General features: G+C 40.5%; 1 protein-coding gene across 1 annotated transcript in view; it reads left to right on the top strand.

Annotated features, from left to right (window-relative positions):
- Positions 1-1327: 1327 nt before the first annotated feature.
- LOC128056822 (adenylate cyclase type 10-like) overlaps positions 1328-15664 on the top strand; it is a 38549-nt gene continuing 24212 nt past the window's right edge. Inside the window, exons 1-14 of the mRNA XM_052649631.1 lie at positions 1328-1484; positions 2880-2984; positions 5578-5616; positions 6376-6519; positions 8544-8749; positions 9027-9117; positions 9214-9302; positions 9891-10118; positions 10466-10587; positions 13530-13606; positions 13710-13899; positions 14387-14442; positions 15140-15293; positions 15454-15643. Coding sequence (XP_052505591.1) covers positions 1328-1484; positions 2880-2984; positions 5578-5616; positions 6376-6519; positions 8544-8749; positions 9027-9117; positions 9214-9302; positions 9891-10118; positions 10466-10587; positions 13530-13606; positions 13710-13899; positions 14387-14442; positions 15140-15293; positions 15454-15643 — 1848 coding nt within the window. The remainder of the gene's footprint in view (positions 1485-2879; positions 2985-5577; positions 5617-6375; positions 6520-8543; positions 8750-9026; positions 9118-9213; positions 9303-9890; positions 10119-10465; positions 10588-13529; positions 13607-13709; positions 13900-14386; positions 14443-15139; positions 15294-15453; positions 15644-15664) is intronic.

Raw genomic sequence — 15664 nt, 5'->3', positions numbered from 1 at the left:
TCATTTGTCCTTGTGACTGTAGTGATGCAAAAAGAGTGAATGGATGAGTGAATAATTGGTTTAATACATAGTTATTTTACTTAAGTGCTTTTTTGGGCAGGATAATTGTAAATGTATATATTTTAATTGCACTGGTACATTGATCATGTCAGTGTCTATACCTCTGGACCAAAAGAGCATTTTTAGAGCATTTTTCTCGCTAATGGATGTCTGGTAATAATGTCTTGATTTTCCTTCCCGACTCAACTACATAGAAGGGTTTGGGGTTTTTTTCCCCCCTCAGCAGTGGAAGAAGCACAGGTGATGGATCATTGATGTCATTTCAATTGTTATTTTTTAAAATAAACATAAAAATGCTTAAAAAAAAAAAGTGTCTTGAATTTTGAGGAGTCTGCATCCCATGGGTTCCAGATTGTGTTTATTATGTATTCCAGTCTTTGTAAACACATGTGCTCTATCTATGGACAGAGTCATACTTGGAGCTGTGTGTTGCCCCTTCAACTCTCTTTCTGTCCTTTTGGCCTTCCCACTCTACTGAGGAGATACTATTGCCACCTGTGGGTTGATCATACATTTATTTAATATTCTCACAAGAGGCAATAATTCCACGAGTAAAACTAACCCTTTAGTTATCACCAAAACAGCACTGACACGTGTGCAACTAAACACAGTGAAGATGTGATTTTTAATTTCTTTATGCAGAAAAAGACGCATTTCTGTGATTGTTAAAAATCCGTAATATACTCATCCTTTTATTGCTTAGTAGGAACCACAGACCGGCAACCTTAAATAGTACCTTTTCACACAAAAGTGCGAGAAAGACCGCTCGGGAAATACTCCCATGATACCGAATGACCTGGCAGACAACAAAAATGGAAAAAAAGGACTGCCTGTGTTAAACAGCCTTAGTCTAACGGTATTAAACTTAAGAACCATTCTGAGTTTGTTTTCGTCAGATGCCAAATGGAATTCGTCCTTACAAACTAAGATGACCCAACTTTCAGTGCCGGTGAAATGAAAAGGACCGCCCTTTCGATACTTATCCCAGTTGATCAGTTTCACGGTAGAAGCATTTTCATGTTTCAAACATTTTAAAACGTCCAAGTTTTGCTCCTTCGAAGGCACCGCCCAGCCCGCCTTCCGCTCCGCTTCCCCGCCCACCGGAAGCCGGAGCTAGCGCTAAAGCGCTGAAAAACATGGGACCGGCCCCAAGGGAGTCCGCACTGATTGGTTGATGGGAGGGACCAGTCAGGGCCGTCGTTGAAGACTGGCTACTACGCGGAGAAACCCCGTTTCCGGTAACTCGACGGGCAAGCCCGCCGCCGCCATGGCAACCGCCAAGCAGCTGGCGGCGCCGCCTCTGTGGCCAGTAGAGGCCAGGTTGGCGGCGCTGCTTCCCGACCTACTGGTCTTCAGGAAGCCCAGGGGATCCGAACCCGAGCTCGCCACGGCCCAGGGCGTCCTCCTTGGCGTCCACGTGACGGGTGAGGGCGAAGGGAGACGCGTCGCTCTCCCGACCTGCTGGAGGAGTGGCCGTTGGGCTTCAGCTCGTCTGGGCCGCGGCGGTTACGGGCGTGGCCCCGGGGTGAGCTAAGGCGGAGTGTGTCTGCACTTTTCGCCGCCTCCGCCGAAAACTAGAGGGCCATTTGCAGAGCAGGAGGACGCCTTTTCCGACGACCTGGCGTAGCCCTGGAATTCACTTCAGCGACGATGTAATTGAGACACAGAAAGGGGAAAGGATTTTTCAGGGTCATATGGCAGGCTTTGAACCCAAGTTTTTCCCAACCTTGAGCATTTTCCATTAAACATTCTGCTTCATCCAGTGATGCTATTTGGTCAGTTAATTCCTATTTTGAGTCTGTAAGTAAGTGCCCGCCATTGTTCTAGGAGTTGAGACCTAGCAGAGGGACTTCGCAGATGGCGTTAGTGGTACTGCTTGCCAATGCAGGAGATAGAAGAGACCTTGGTTTGATCCCTGGGTGGGAAAGATACGTATGAGGAGGGCATGGCAACCCACTCCAGTATTGTTGCCTGGAGAAGCCCATGGACAGAGGAGCCTGGCGGGCTGTATCCCATAGGGTCACAAAGAGCTGGACAGGACTGAAGTGACTTCATATGCATAAACAACTGCTATGAGAGTCATTTATTTAACATATTTATGGAGCTAAGTGTGTCACGGATATGAAAATGAGTGATTCAGGTGTCTGTCCTCAAAAAGCTCTCCGTAAGTTTTCCATAAGGCTTTAATCCATTCTCCTTGTCAGTGGTTTCTGTGTCCCTCACTTGGGGCAGGGAGAATCCCACAGTTTCCCTGGGCCAGGGAGCCTTAAGAAGGTGTAATGGGAAAGCAGTAGCTGGATTTGGATGAGTCTTCACCACGGGCAGCTCCTGGAATCATGGGGGAGGGTGGCCCTCCAGACTCCCAGAGGGAGCAGCAACCAGTCTGGCCCTGAGCACTTGCTAAGTAACATCATGTTAAAAGATAATGAAATGACTCATCTTGAAGAGGAGAAGGAAATGGCAACCCACTCCAGTACTCTTGCCTGGAAAATCCCATGGACCAAGTAGCCTGGTAGGCTACAGTCCATGGGGTCGCAAAGAGTTGGACACGACTGAGCGACTTCACTTCGCTTCACTTCATCTTTTTTTTTTTTTTTTTTTTTTTTATTTTATTTTTATTTTTTTTTAATTTTAAAATCTTTAATTCTTACATGTGTTCCCAAACATGAACCCCCCTCCCACCTCCCTCCCCATAACATCTCTGTGCTTCACTTCATCTTGAGGAGATCTTCGGTTTTATTGGCCTGATGTGTGGAGGGAATAGAGCCTAAAAGTTTAGGATTTGCAGCTAACATAGTGATTTTTGCTTTGGTGGTCAGGGTTTACAGCATTAATGGACAGGTTCAGCCTGAGCTGCAAGTTGGAACATGACATGGACAGACTGGCCCACATCTTCAGTTATTACATTAGTGACATCGTGGAGCGTGAGTGACTATTGTGGGGGAGGAAAGAGGTGTGGTGCTGGGCCCCTGAGGGTTTGTAACAGAAGGGGACCTGGGGTACTTTAAAATGCACACTAAAAGTGACATCCTTTTAGTGTCATTCATCCTTAATATCTTTTGGTTAATATCTTGATATCTTTTTGCCACTGATGAGCTAGACCTTTGCCTGTATCTGCCATTATACCCAGTTTCACATCATGTTGACTCATCCTGTTCAGAAAGGGGAGGAAAGTGCTGCTTTTTACTTTATATATTTGTATTTTATTTCAAAATAAAGTATTCCTCAGGTTGTCTCTTCAGACTGTAATATGTATCTCATGTGTATATCAGATAAAACATATAGAACACCTTCCCATTCTGTTATTGCATTTTGATCTGTTGAAGTAGGAATGAGTGTTTACTTTCTGCCATGTATTAAGTTTGCGGATATTTGCCTAATCTGGAGGGGGGAGGGACTTTCCATTTATATAATAAACATGTTCTGAGTACCATCTCTATGACATACATTATAATAAGTGCAGGGCATACAAAAATCTACTCTTCAAAGAGCTTTGAGTCGTTAGGTCTACCTAACATAAATTACTCTGGCCCTATAACCCTTTAGTACTAATATAACATTGCCTTCCTTTACTGACAGTATCCTGTTGAGTTATATCATTATTCCGAGATTCACCAGAATAATTACTTCGTGGCATTTCCTTTACCCATGTGAAGTGACTATTTGACTGCCCCTGTACCCCTGAGGAACAAGTATAAAAAGTTTTTAGAGAATTCCCTGGTAATCCAGTGGTTAGGAATCCATGTTTCCAATACTGGAGTCCAGGTTCAATCCCTTGGTCCAGGAACTAAGATCCTGCAAGCCGTGGGGTGTGGCCAAAATTTTGTTTTAATTTAAAAATAAAGTCTTTCAATTGATTTCTTCAAGTTTAGATGAAAGGAGGAGATGGAAATCATATATCATGTTTGCATTATAAGCAAGAACTGCTGGGTATTGGAACAGATGGGAAAATAAAATAGACGCAGTACCTGCCTACCCCTGTGGAGACTATTACTGGGGACTAGTGGAGGATAGGTGTTACGAATGGAAGCTGCAAGAGGCATCTGGAGCCGTTGCAGCAAGATAATGGAGGTTTTATCTAGGTTAGTGTTTCTCAACCTTGGTAGCACATTGGATATCCACTTAGGAAGCTTTTAAAAATCCTGTCTAGACTTCACCCCAGACCAGTTAAATTAGAACATCTTGGATGAGGCCCAAGCATGAGGATTTTTAAAGTTTCACAGGCAATTTCAGTATGCAGTAAAAGTTGAAACCGTTGGTCTAGATATATGGCAATGAAGGGAGCTATATGGAGGTGATTTGAAATACAAATATTTCGCAGTTCAGCAGACAGGATTTTCTAATGTATCAGATTTCAGTGGGAAGCAGTGAGGAAAGGGATTCTCAAGTTTTCTGACTTTTGTAGCTGAGTTTATGGTGAAATCACTGAATCGTGATGGGAAAGATGGCTTTGAGAAGGAAAATTAAGGGTTCTATCTTAATAAAGTAAAAATAAAAATTAAAAAAATAAAAATAAAAAAAATTAGATTGAGTTTAAAGATGTTAATAACTCAGTCATTCAAGGGGAGAAATGAAGTTAGTAGCTGTGATTGAGATGGAGCTCAGAGAATATATCTGTTAGAGTTGAAAAGTGAGTTGATGGCATGAAGATATTAAAGTTAATAAATGATTGAGTCCGTGTGGGGAGAGTGTAAATAAAGAGCCTAAAACTAAGCCTTAAGGAATTCCAGGGGAGGATTTTGATTACCGAGAAAGAACCTACAAAAGAGACTGTAAATCAGCCAGTCAGGTAGGATTTTGTGGTATTTCTGAAGACATAAGTGGAAGTAATGTCTCTAGAAGAGGGCCGTTCTAGCTGGGTTGAGAATGAAAGGGTATCAAATGCAGTGATGTCAGAAAAATAGTGAATTTAGCAAGATGAATGCTGTCGATGATAATTTTAGTGAATTGGTGGAAATGGCCAAATTGGAATAAACCGAGAAGAGAATGATAAAGAAAATAAGCATGATTAGGATAGGAGGAGAAACTTGTGTATCACCAGCCTCTTGAGAATCCTTTTGCTGGGAATATAACAAAAATGAGCTAATAACTAGAGAAGAAAACAGTCAAGAATACATGGGTTAATTTTGTTGTGCTTTGGTTTTGTTTTGTTTTGTTTTGTTTAATATATATTAATGGGAATGATGGAGTAGAGAGACGATAAGAAAGGGAGTGAAGCTTTTAAGAGGGTGAAAGGGACTAGGATCCAGAGAACAAATAGAATGGCTCTGAAGGTAACTTCAAAGGGTTTTTGAGGAGGACATTCCCGTTTTTAGAGAATACGGATATAGGAACCACAGATTTGCAGGAGAGTTTAGGGGAAAGAAAGGAGTCTGAGCTTTAGAGAGAATAAATTAATCAGAAAAAAATAGGAAAAACTCAGTAGGCCATTCTTTTCCTCATACATGACTCTACCCGTGATCTGGCGTATCTCTGATTTTTGACTCGTTTTCCTCTCTCTCCCTTACTTGATTTCAGATGTGCTCTGTTTTGGAGGAGATATCCTAAATATCACAGGTATTTTTCAGTTTTTGGTTTTGTTGTTTTTTTAACATTTACAGCACTATAAGTTAGGAAGACTATATTTAGATGGAATTTGGCATATAGCATTGTTTGGTTATTTAACATGTACTGGGCCCTGGGAAAGCAAAGATGAGGAAGGCACAGTCTCTGCCTCAGAGGATCTCTCAATTTAATGGAAAAGCCATGTCAGTAGTCAGCTCCCATGTACTTTACATTTTGTTCAGATTGAATGACAGGAAAATAAGTACCTATAAAGCACTCATGAGAAAACTAACGAAAACCTTGGTCACTAATAGCAGAAGCTAAGTATACGATAGGGAGAGAAGTCTAGCTTGTCTCTCCTTTCTGGAGAACTCTTAGGATCATTAACAGCTGTCTGCCACAGAGTTGGCCTATCCTTTCATTTAAATTTAATAAAACCACTTAAAAACTTAAAATTCAACTTGAGTGTAATCCTACATTTTGTGAACTTGTTAGCTAGTCCCTCTCCTCTTTCTGTTAATATACTGATGGAAAAAAGAGAAAGGGCTACCAAAAATAGCTTTAGTTTTAGGAACATTTCAGCTTCTACCTAGTAATGTTTTTATATGCTGAATAGTTTTGAGGATCTAAAGCAGTATTTTAACCTAGCATGATAAATAGGGCCAAGAAACCTTGTCTGACACCTTCCATTACATCTGCATTACTGTGGGTTTGCCCTGGAGAGTGAATTCAGATATTTGATCTCTGTCAGCTTATTTTTTATCTCTGCAGGGAATGTGCTCCTAGCACTCTGGACAGTGGAACAAAATCAACTGAGTGACATCATTACTCTGGTGGCAAAATGCAGTCTGGAGATACAGGAGAAATTTGGGATCTACCATACCAGAGAAGGCCAGGACCTGCAGCTAAAGATAGGTAATAGCTACTAAAAGAGCGGTCAGTTAATAATAATAAACCACTATAAAAATTCAAAAGATAAATGACAACCTAGAGAAAAACAACATTTGCAACTTATGTAGACAGCAGGTGAATTTTTCTAATATAGAAAGAACACCTAGAAATCAAGAAAAGACTAACATTCTAAGAGAAAAATGAGCAAAGAAGAAGTAGCACATAAAGAAAGCGTCCCTTGTAACTTGTAGAAAACTGGTCAACTTCATAATAAGAAAAATACCAATTGAAAGTACCAGTTTAGATCATTTCTTATCTATAGATATGGAAAAATTCAGATGCTGAGCACACTGTTGATGAGGCTGTGAGGAATAAACCTCACACAGTGCTGATGAGAGGCAACAGTGGTACAACTTCTATGGAGGGTGATTCAGTAATTTCTATCAAGATTGCAAATGCATTTTTTTTTCTTCAACCCAGCAAGCCTAATATTTATCCTTCAACCATACCATTTATCCTATCGGTACATCTGAATACTTATAAAATATCATATGTGTAAAATTTGGTTGCAATATAAATTGTGATAAAAGTCTGAAAACAATACATCTATGGAAGACTAGTTAAATAAACAATAACATGTCTACCTACTGAGATTCTCTGCAACTTTAAAAAAAGATGTTTTGCTCTAGCAATAGCTCCAAAATATAGGTGAGAAAAAGCAAGATGCAAAGCACTGTGTTTAGTATGCTACCTTTTGAATAAGGAGGAAAAGTTAAGAATGTTTATTTGTTTATATAAAGAAACACCAGAAAGATATATAAGAAACTAATAGAAGTTACCTATTGGAGGAAAATAGTGTAGATAGATATATAAGTTTGAATCAAGACTTTTTAATGTATAGTCTTTATATAGTTTGGTTTTTGAACTATGTTACTGTATTACATTATCAAAAATATAATACAATGCCATAGAAATTTAAAAACTGAACACAGGCCACAGTTCAGTTCATGGCAAAGTCAAGGCTGAAGAGGACGCTCTATACAAAAACACCGCTTCACAGGAGTCCACAACCTCCAGGGGTTTCTGAAGTAAGGGCAAAAGTTGGCTTCAGCTATTCATTGGTATTTTGAGGAGCAGAAGTGAAGAATAATATTCTGAGTTGTATGGCATCTCTCCTACCATCCTTTTTTTGTTTTTCTGGTTTTTGTTTTATTGGTAGATAATTCATAATTGATAACTGTACATAGACATATGTATATACTTTTGAAACCATCACGACAATCAAAATAATAAACATATTCAACACTCACTAAAGTGTCCTGTGCCCCTTTATAAACTTTCCCTCCCTTCCCTCCCCACCCCCAAACAATCACAGATCTCCTTTCTATCTTAGAGTTTATTTTTAATTTTTAAATAATGTTATATAAGTGGTATCATACAGTATGTACTTTTTGGCTACTTTAATTCAGCATAATTTGACATTCATCATTCATTGTTATCCATTTTAGGCTATTACAAATAAAGCTGCCATGAACATCTGTGTACAAGTCTTTGTATGGACATTTGCATTTACTTCTCTTGGTTAAATACCTAGGAGTGAAAGGGCTGGGTCATAATGGTAGATGCATGTTTACCTTTTTCAGAAATTGTTAATTATTTTTTACCAAAGTGGTTGTACCATTTTACATTTCCACCAGCAATGTATGAAAGTTCCAATTTCTCCATGTCCTAATCAACCTTTTTTATTGTCTGTTTGAGGTTGAAGAACTTCCTTTAACATTTCTCATAGTATGGGTTTGCTGTAGATATGTTTCTGTGTCTGCAAAAAAAAAAAAAATTTCACCTCTGTTTTTGAAGGGCATTTCCCCTGGGTATAGAATTCTAGATCGACAGAGTTTTCCCCTCTTACGTGAAAGCTGTTCTGCTGTCTTCTAGCTTGCAGCGTTTCCAACAAAAAATCTACTTTCAGCTTTATCTTTGTTTCTTTGTATATATAGTTTGCCGGCTGAGTTTGTCTAGTCATCACTTGTCTTCTTTTCTCTGGATAGGTCTCTCTGCAGGTCGGATTTCCCAGGTTATAGTTGGAGATGAGCAGCGCCAGTACCTCTTGGTGATTGGGCGGGATGTAGATGGTGTCCAGTTAGCTCAACGGCTGGCTCAAGCAAATGAGATTGTCCTGTCCTGGAACTGCTGGAAGCTCTGTGAGCAATACATGTTTGAAGTGGAAATCATGCGGGAGGATGAAGCTGTGAAGGTAGGAGGCTGGTCGCATCCACTGAAAGTCCTGAAAAGGACTTCCTGCTGCACAGGGCAGTACTCTGGCAGTGCTCAACACCAGGCCAAACCAGTAACCACTGGAACTTTATTTTGGAGGGAGGTGAGGGATACTCTCCCAGGAAAATAAGGCAGAATAGTAAGGTGGAAAAGATGAGCAATAAACAAGGGAAATGCCTTCCTCAGCCCTCTATTAAAGAACCAAAGGTAATCCAGTTGGTGGGTGGACACCGAATTGAGCAGTTCCCTTTCTATAGTTAAGAGATATGCGGATCATTGACCCATTTGATTTTGATGAGCATTTTTACAAGTGCCTCGATTATCTGCCGCATTACCGGAGAAGTGCTGGTAAGTTACTTTGTCCTTTATTATACTACCCGTGCCCGTTTCAAAGATTAATTTTTTGCATGGCTGGAGACATTTTGTTTGCTTTCCTTCTCTCAGACATTCTAAGAACCGCCCTGGAGTTGGATCCAGATTCTGCACTTGAGCAAACCCTGCGGAAGCACATAATGAAAAACCTTTTGAAGAAGGTTGTTTCCTAGTTCTTGAGCCATTGTGTGTAGGCTTTGTGTGTGTGTGTATAAATAAGTGCACATATACATATGTGACAGCCAGTCATACTGATCCAGTTCATCTCCTCCCTGTTGTAACACCAGCAGATTTTCCCACCTGCACCGATTACTGACATGACTTATAAGTTTAGATTTCTCAGTCCTAGAAAGTAGAAGCCATGTTTGGTTTTTGTTTGTCCCTCCGGAAACTAATACTCTGTAAATAGGGTACAGAGTGTGTGCTTGGTAAATACGTGTTGACTGATTCCGTATATGTAGTAAGTGATATAAAGACTAATAGAGTTAGATATATCAAACTATGTCTTAGGGAACAAAATAGAAAAGCTTGACAAATTTCATCAGTCAGTCAGATTTAAAGGCAAATGATTTTAACTCCAAGTGCACTAGTTGGTACATGTTCTATGCCTCTTGAACCTGAATTTTAATTTTTTTGTCTAATGTCCGAAAGTTATTTTCTCATGTTTACCGTGGAATATAGAACTTAAATGCCTAAACATGGTACTGAAAGTTGAAGATACAGCAAGGCGACTCACCACATCTTTGTAGATTGACGAAGGCCAACCTGTGGAGTATATATCCGAATTCCGTACTGTGACAACGGTTTTGGTCAGCCTCGAGTTCCACAAGACAGCATGGATGTTGCATTTGTGTCATCTCATCCAGGAGGCTGCGTTATACATCTCCACAGTGACAGAGAAAGGGGGTGGCCAGCTGAGCCGAATCTTTATGTTTGAGACGGTAAGTACAAGGGAGCTTGCCATATCAACATTCAAGGTGAATAAGGAATAATAGTCTTATGACCAGTTTCTCTCTCACTGATAGACACTCTCTCTCAAAGATAGAGACTAGAAATTGAATTTTTGAAAGTTCTTAACATATTTCTCTGGTGTTTTAAATTTCAGTTCTTTATGTAGTTAAATGAAGTTTTTCTTTCTTTAAAAATTTCCCTGTTGATGTAGCCTAGGATGTCGATTTCGTGAATCTTATAGAGTCCTTCATGTCTAATAGAAATCCCAGCCAGGAAGGGGTCTGGCTTCACTCAGGGAAGCTGGTTCAGTTGAGGCAAGCTATATTTCTTACCCAGGTCAATTTCCCTTTTCTTTCTTTGTCACCTGTCTCAGGGCTGCATGTTCCTCTGTGTTTTCGGCCTTCCTGGGGATAAGAAGCCAGACGAGTGTGCACATGCCCTGGAGAGCTCCTTCAGCATCTTCAGCTTCTGCTGGGAGAATCTTGCTGAGACCAAGTGAGGAGGAAGGTGGGGCAGAGAGGAGCTTCTCAGACCCAGTGGGGCTCTTCAGGCAGGGTAGGAGGTGGTAGCAAGTATCAGGAGTTGAGAGCATCCAGAGTCTGCCTGAAGGGGAGGGAGCGTGCTAAGAGAAGTCAGAAGACAAGATATGTTAAGAAATCACTAGATACAGAACTGTGTGCTAGATTCCCAGGGGAAATGGGTGTAAGCCTTCATCCAGTGGGGTGGGAGAGGGGAAGGTGCAGAGTGTGCATAGCAAGATGCTAGAACACTGCAAAGGAACAACCAGTGTGTAAATTAATACACACCTGATAAATCTGTATGTGAAGAGATGGCTGCCTGTCTTTGGGGAGGGGAGGGGGAAGGAAGAGAAGTTGCGGAGCAATTACCTCGATAGGAAGGGACCACAGCTGGTTAACGCTCTTCTTCTTGGCTTTCACTCTTGGTCTTTCCCAGTCCTGTTGATTTTTCTGGAATTCACACTGAATTGATCTCCTGCCTCCATATCCACACCACTCTCCCACCTACAAAAGCCCAGTCCTAATGAAGTTGTGCAACTATGACATGATTGGTTGGAATTTTTCAAATGACCGTTTTGGTTTTATTTTTTTTTCCACTAGAAAGGTATAAGGAAAGTGTGTACATGAATAGATTTGAAAAACAGTCATTCCTAATGTCAATGTTGAGTCAAAGATTTGTTTGCTTGCCATACTTATTCAAGATGAATAAAAATTATATCACATACTTTCATAATACTTTAACATTTGTAAAATACTTCAGTATATGCTAGCAGTGTGAACATTTGTATCGTTTTACACATGAGGAAACAGGCCCCAGAAGAGGAGTTACTAGCATGTAGCAGAACTGGTAATGACACCCAGATCTTCTGAACTCAAACCTGTGTTATTTTCATTACCTCATAACTGCCTCTTACAAAATACAAATATTCCCTTTTCATACTGAAGAGGAACTTAGAGATTGTCTCATCCAACTTCTTACTGGGTTGGCCAAAAGGCTCGTTCAGGCTTATCAATAAGATGTAACAGAAAAACCCAAACAAACCTTTTGGCCAACCTGGTATTTTATAGATAAGATGCTACAGTTGCTTTTCTTGGTGAAAAGTGAAAGTGTTAGTCACTCAGTTGTGTCCAATTCTTTGGGACCCAGTGGACTGTAGCCCACCAGGCTCCTCTGTCCATGGAATTCTCAAAGCAAGAACACCGGAGTAGGTAGCCACTCCCTTCTCCAGGGTATCTTCCTGACCCAGGGATCGAACCTGGGTCTCCTGCATTGCAGGCAGATTCTTAACCATCTGAGCCACCAGGTATGTGATGGCAGTTCTTTCAGGCTTGTTGAGATCCGCAGATACTACAGCCTACTTCCCAGTCGTACCTCCAGTATGAGTATGCTAAGCCATTCCTTCCAGTGCGGTCTATTCTGTTTCCAAATTTTGCACTGGCTTCTGGTCTTCAACGGTCCTGCTGTTAGCCCTTACTGTTGAATAAAATAGTCATTTCTTTGGTCATTAGAGATTGATTATCTTACAATGCCTTTAAGCATGCCTTCTATGACTCTTAGACCATAACTTGATCCTTTCAGTCTTTTTTAGTTTAGAATATTGTAGATGTTGAGATGAGCTCTCAAGATCTTGTCTAGCTTTTGGTTCGATCCTTGATTTGATCCTTAGTTTGACCTGGGTTCGATCCCCAGGTTGGGAAGATCCACTGAAGAAGGGAAAGGCTACCCACTCCAGTATTCTGGCCTGGAGAATTCCATGGACTGTATAGTCCATGGGATCGCAAAGAGTTGGACGCGACTGAGTGACTTTCACTTTCATTTTCATTGTAGATGTTAAGAGCTAGACAAGATCTTAGAGTTCATCTCATTTGGCCTCCTGAACTTAAGTAAACTAAGACCCATAGGTCATGTTAGAAAGCCAAGTAATTTGACAGTGATAGATTCTAAAATCTACTTTCCAGGTCAGTGTTTGTTTTTTTTTTTTCTTGAAGATAATTACTGATTCAGTAATTTCCTAAAATGTGTTTGGTAGAACATTAGTCCCTTTAAAAATACTAACAGAAAATGTCTTCATGGTCCTGTATGTTTGGGAATTGATGCAACTGTATTTCCTTCTTGAAGGTTCACAATATACATTAACATCAAAGTTTCTGAGTAGTCTCACAGTGAAGGAATTTGCTGTATTTTGTTTTATTCAACATTTCCCAAATTTGCTTGATCACCAAACACCAAGACATATAAAAACCCAGAAGGATGAATGTTCTAAGGAGCATATTTTGGGAAATGCTTCCATCAGCAGCCTGACATTCTGAGTATTCCTTTTCTCTCACATTCTAGCATTATTTGATCCATTAATCCTGTATAGTTCTATTGATCTACTTTTCAGTGTGGGATTTTATGTGAAGTAGCGTGGTATAGTGGAAATAACATTGGTCTGGGAGTCAGGAGGCCTGGATTCTCATTGTGGTTCTAATATTAACTCGTACAACCCTGGGAAAGTTAATTCATGGGTTCAGTTTTTTTTTCCCTTCTGTCAAATGGATTTTAAATATTTGCCCTACATACCTCACATGTTTGTTGTTAATTATCCCTCAAAGGATCAGATGAGGTAATGAATTTGAAAGTACTTCAACGAGCACACATTAAGTATCTGATAGATACAAGGTATTTTTAGTGTTTTTACTACTAATAGCTCTTCAACTGCCATTCCTGGAGAAGGAGAAACATTTTGTTCCTTTTGACTATTTCCCTAATATCCAGTACTTTGTACCCACCATGTGGTGCTATCTGACAGCAGCCTCTGGCCCTGTGCATTCTGAGCCCTAAAACTAGATTTCTGGATCTAGAGAAGTGGCAGTCTGGTGCCTGAAGTAGAGGTTTCTGAGTACATAGTTACCAACTGTTATTTTTCTCGTCCCCAGGCTTGTTTCCATCAGTATCACCAACGGACCAGTATTCTGTGGCATGGTTGGGGCAGTTTCAAGACACGAATATACAGGTAGGATAGGATATTGGACTGTTAGGTCTGTGATTTAGAAGGCAAATATGGAGGAGATGATCAAAAAGTCTCCATCCTTTTCTTTACTGTCTCTGTGATACAGTTATTGGCCCAAAAGTAAGCCTCGTGGCAAGAATGATAACTGCTTATCCGGGTTTGGTGTCCTGTGATGAGGTAACATATCTGAGATCTATGCTACCTGCTTACAACTTCAGGAAGCTCCCAGAGAAAATGATGAAAAATATCTCTAACCCAGGGAAGATGTATGAATACGTTGGCCATAGAAGATGTATGTGAGTGTCATTCTGCGATAGTTCACTCCCCTCTGTTTTAGAGAGGCGGGGCGTAGAAAGAATCAGTGCTTAACTGTATGAAATTAGAGAGAACGATGCTTCTAATACTGGCCTGATGGAATAAGAGGCGTAAGAGCAGGGTGTCATGTCTGCGATCTTCAGCTTGTATGTTTAGCTCTTAGCTCGTTCCTCGGAACTTCTGTGCAACCTGAAGAGGAGAGTAGTAGTGGGTCACTTGTCTAGACGTTCTTTTTTCTCTGTGTACTCTCACTGGTTACTTCCCTAAGCCTGGAAAAATTAATAGTTTTTCTCCCCTTCTCCCCTTCCAATTTTTTTTAGTTTTTAAAAAACGTTTATACAGAACTCTGGACCTCTTTGATTGTTTGAAAATATTTGTTTATAAGGACAACTTGTCCTCTATTTAAAAGTATATTACCTATCTCAATCTATTTTTAATTAACACATTTCCCTTTGTCCTTTTCCCCAGAATGTTTGGAAAGAGACATTTGGCCACAGAGAGAAATAAAAATCATTCCTTGTTAGGTAAGTTTCCCTTTTTACCTTAAGTCATAATTTTGTAGGTGATTAAATGTTATTTAAAAAGCAAAAAGAGACTAAATGCATCTAAGCTTGTAATAGAAAATAGAGAGCAACCTTCTTAGTGAATTTATGTTCATTTTGAGGAGGACTTGCCATTTCTTTTCCACGCTGGATGTTTACATTTCAAGTTCCAACATTTAGTAAGAATCTTTGTAAGGATTCGCATCTTTAGGGAGAAATCTTTAGAGGGAAATTCCTCATCCTGAGATGGTGACGATAGCACCGAGACTGTTCCACCCATACTGTGTATACCCTGTCTGTATATTTCTTTTATCTATATCCACTAGACCATTATTTTCACATAGCAGTGACAGATTCTGAAAACTCAATAGTTACAATGGAAATTTTTTTTTACAAAAAGCTGACAAGATATAGTAGCTCCCATGTCCGTATGGTGCCTCATTGTCCTCAGTATTATTACTGAGGCTCTGGAGAAAGCCTGCAAGCCCAACACACATTTATGTATAGTCCAGAGTTGATTTTCTGGAAAAAAAGATCTGAAGGTTTATCAAGTAATGGAATTCTGCCAAGGATTCTGGGGAAGAAGCCATTCTGAGAATTACCTTTACAAATTAGTTCAAATAAATAAGTATCTGCTAAGAAGTACAGGTATGTTATGTGCTCCTTGTCTCTTTAACAGACCGGGAGAAAGAACTGGAAGCTTTCCGAATGGCACAGCAGGAATGTTTGCACCAGAAGAAGGGACAGGCAGTTCTATATGAAGGTGGAAAAGGCTGCGGAAAAAGTCAGCTCTTGTCTGAAATAAACTTCCTGGCCCAGAAGGAAGGGCACAGGTAAAGACTCTTGATTTCTGACTTAGCGTGTATTTCTCTTGGGGCTCCTTTCCCTCACTGGTGAGATGCTTGTATCATTAGATTCGGCATCCTTGGGCTGCTGGAGTGAGGCCTCTCTGTGCATCAGGGGAGTCCCAGTGACCATAGTAACGTTCACCAGGGTGTTGCCGTTGAAGCTGAAGAAAGCAGATTCCAAGCAGTGCTTCTATGCCATCCAGACTCTCATGGCCATCTTCTTTGAGATTGATACATGCCCGGCCCATTACCGGCAAGAGCGCCTCCGCAAACAGCTCAGTGGGATAGTGGAGGAGCCACTCCACTGCCTTTTTAATGACCTCTTCTTTGTGAAGGTAACGAAGGCGATAGCTGTG

The sequence above is a fragment of the Budorcas taxicolor genome, chromosome 11, assembly GCF_023091745.1.
Source record: "Budorcas taxicolor isolate Tak-1 chromosome 11, Takin1.1, whole genome shotgun sequence".
Taxonomy (NCBI): domain Eukaryota; kingdom Metazoa; phylum Chordata; class Mammalia; order Artiodactyla; family Bovidae; genus Budorcas; species Budorcas taxicolor.
This window is presented reverse-complemented; position numbering and strand designations above follow the sequence as displayed.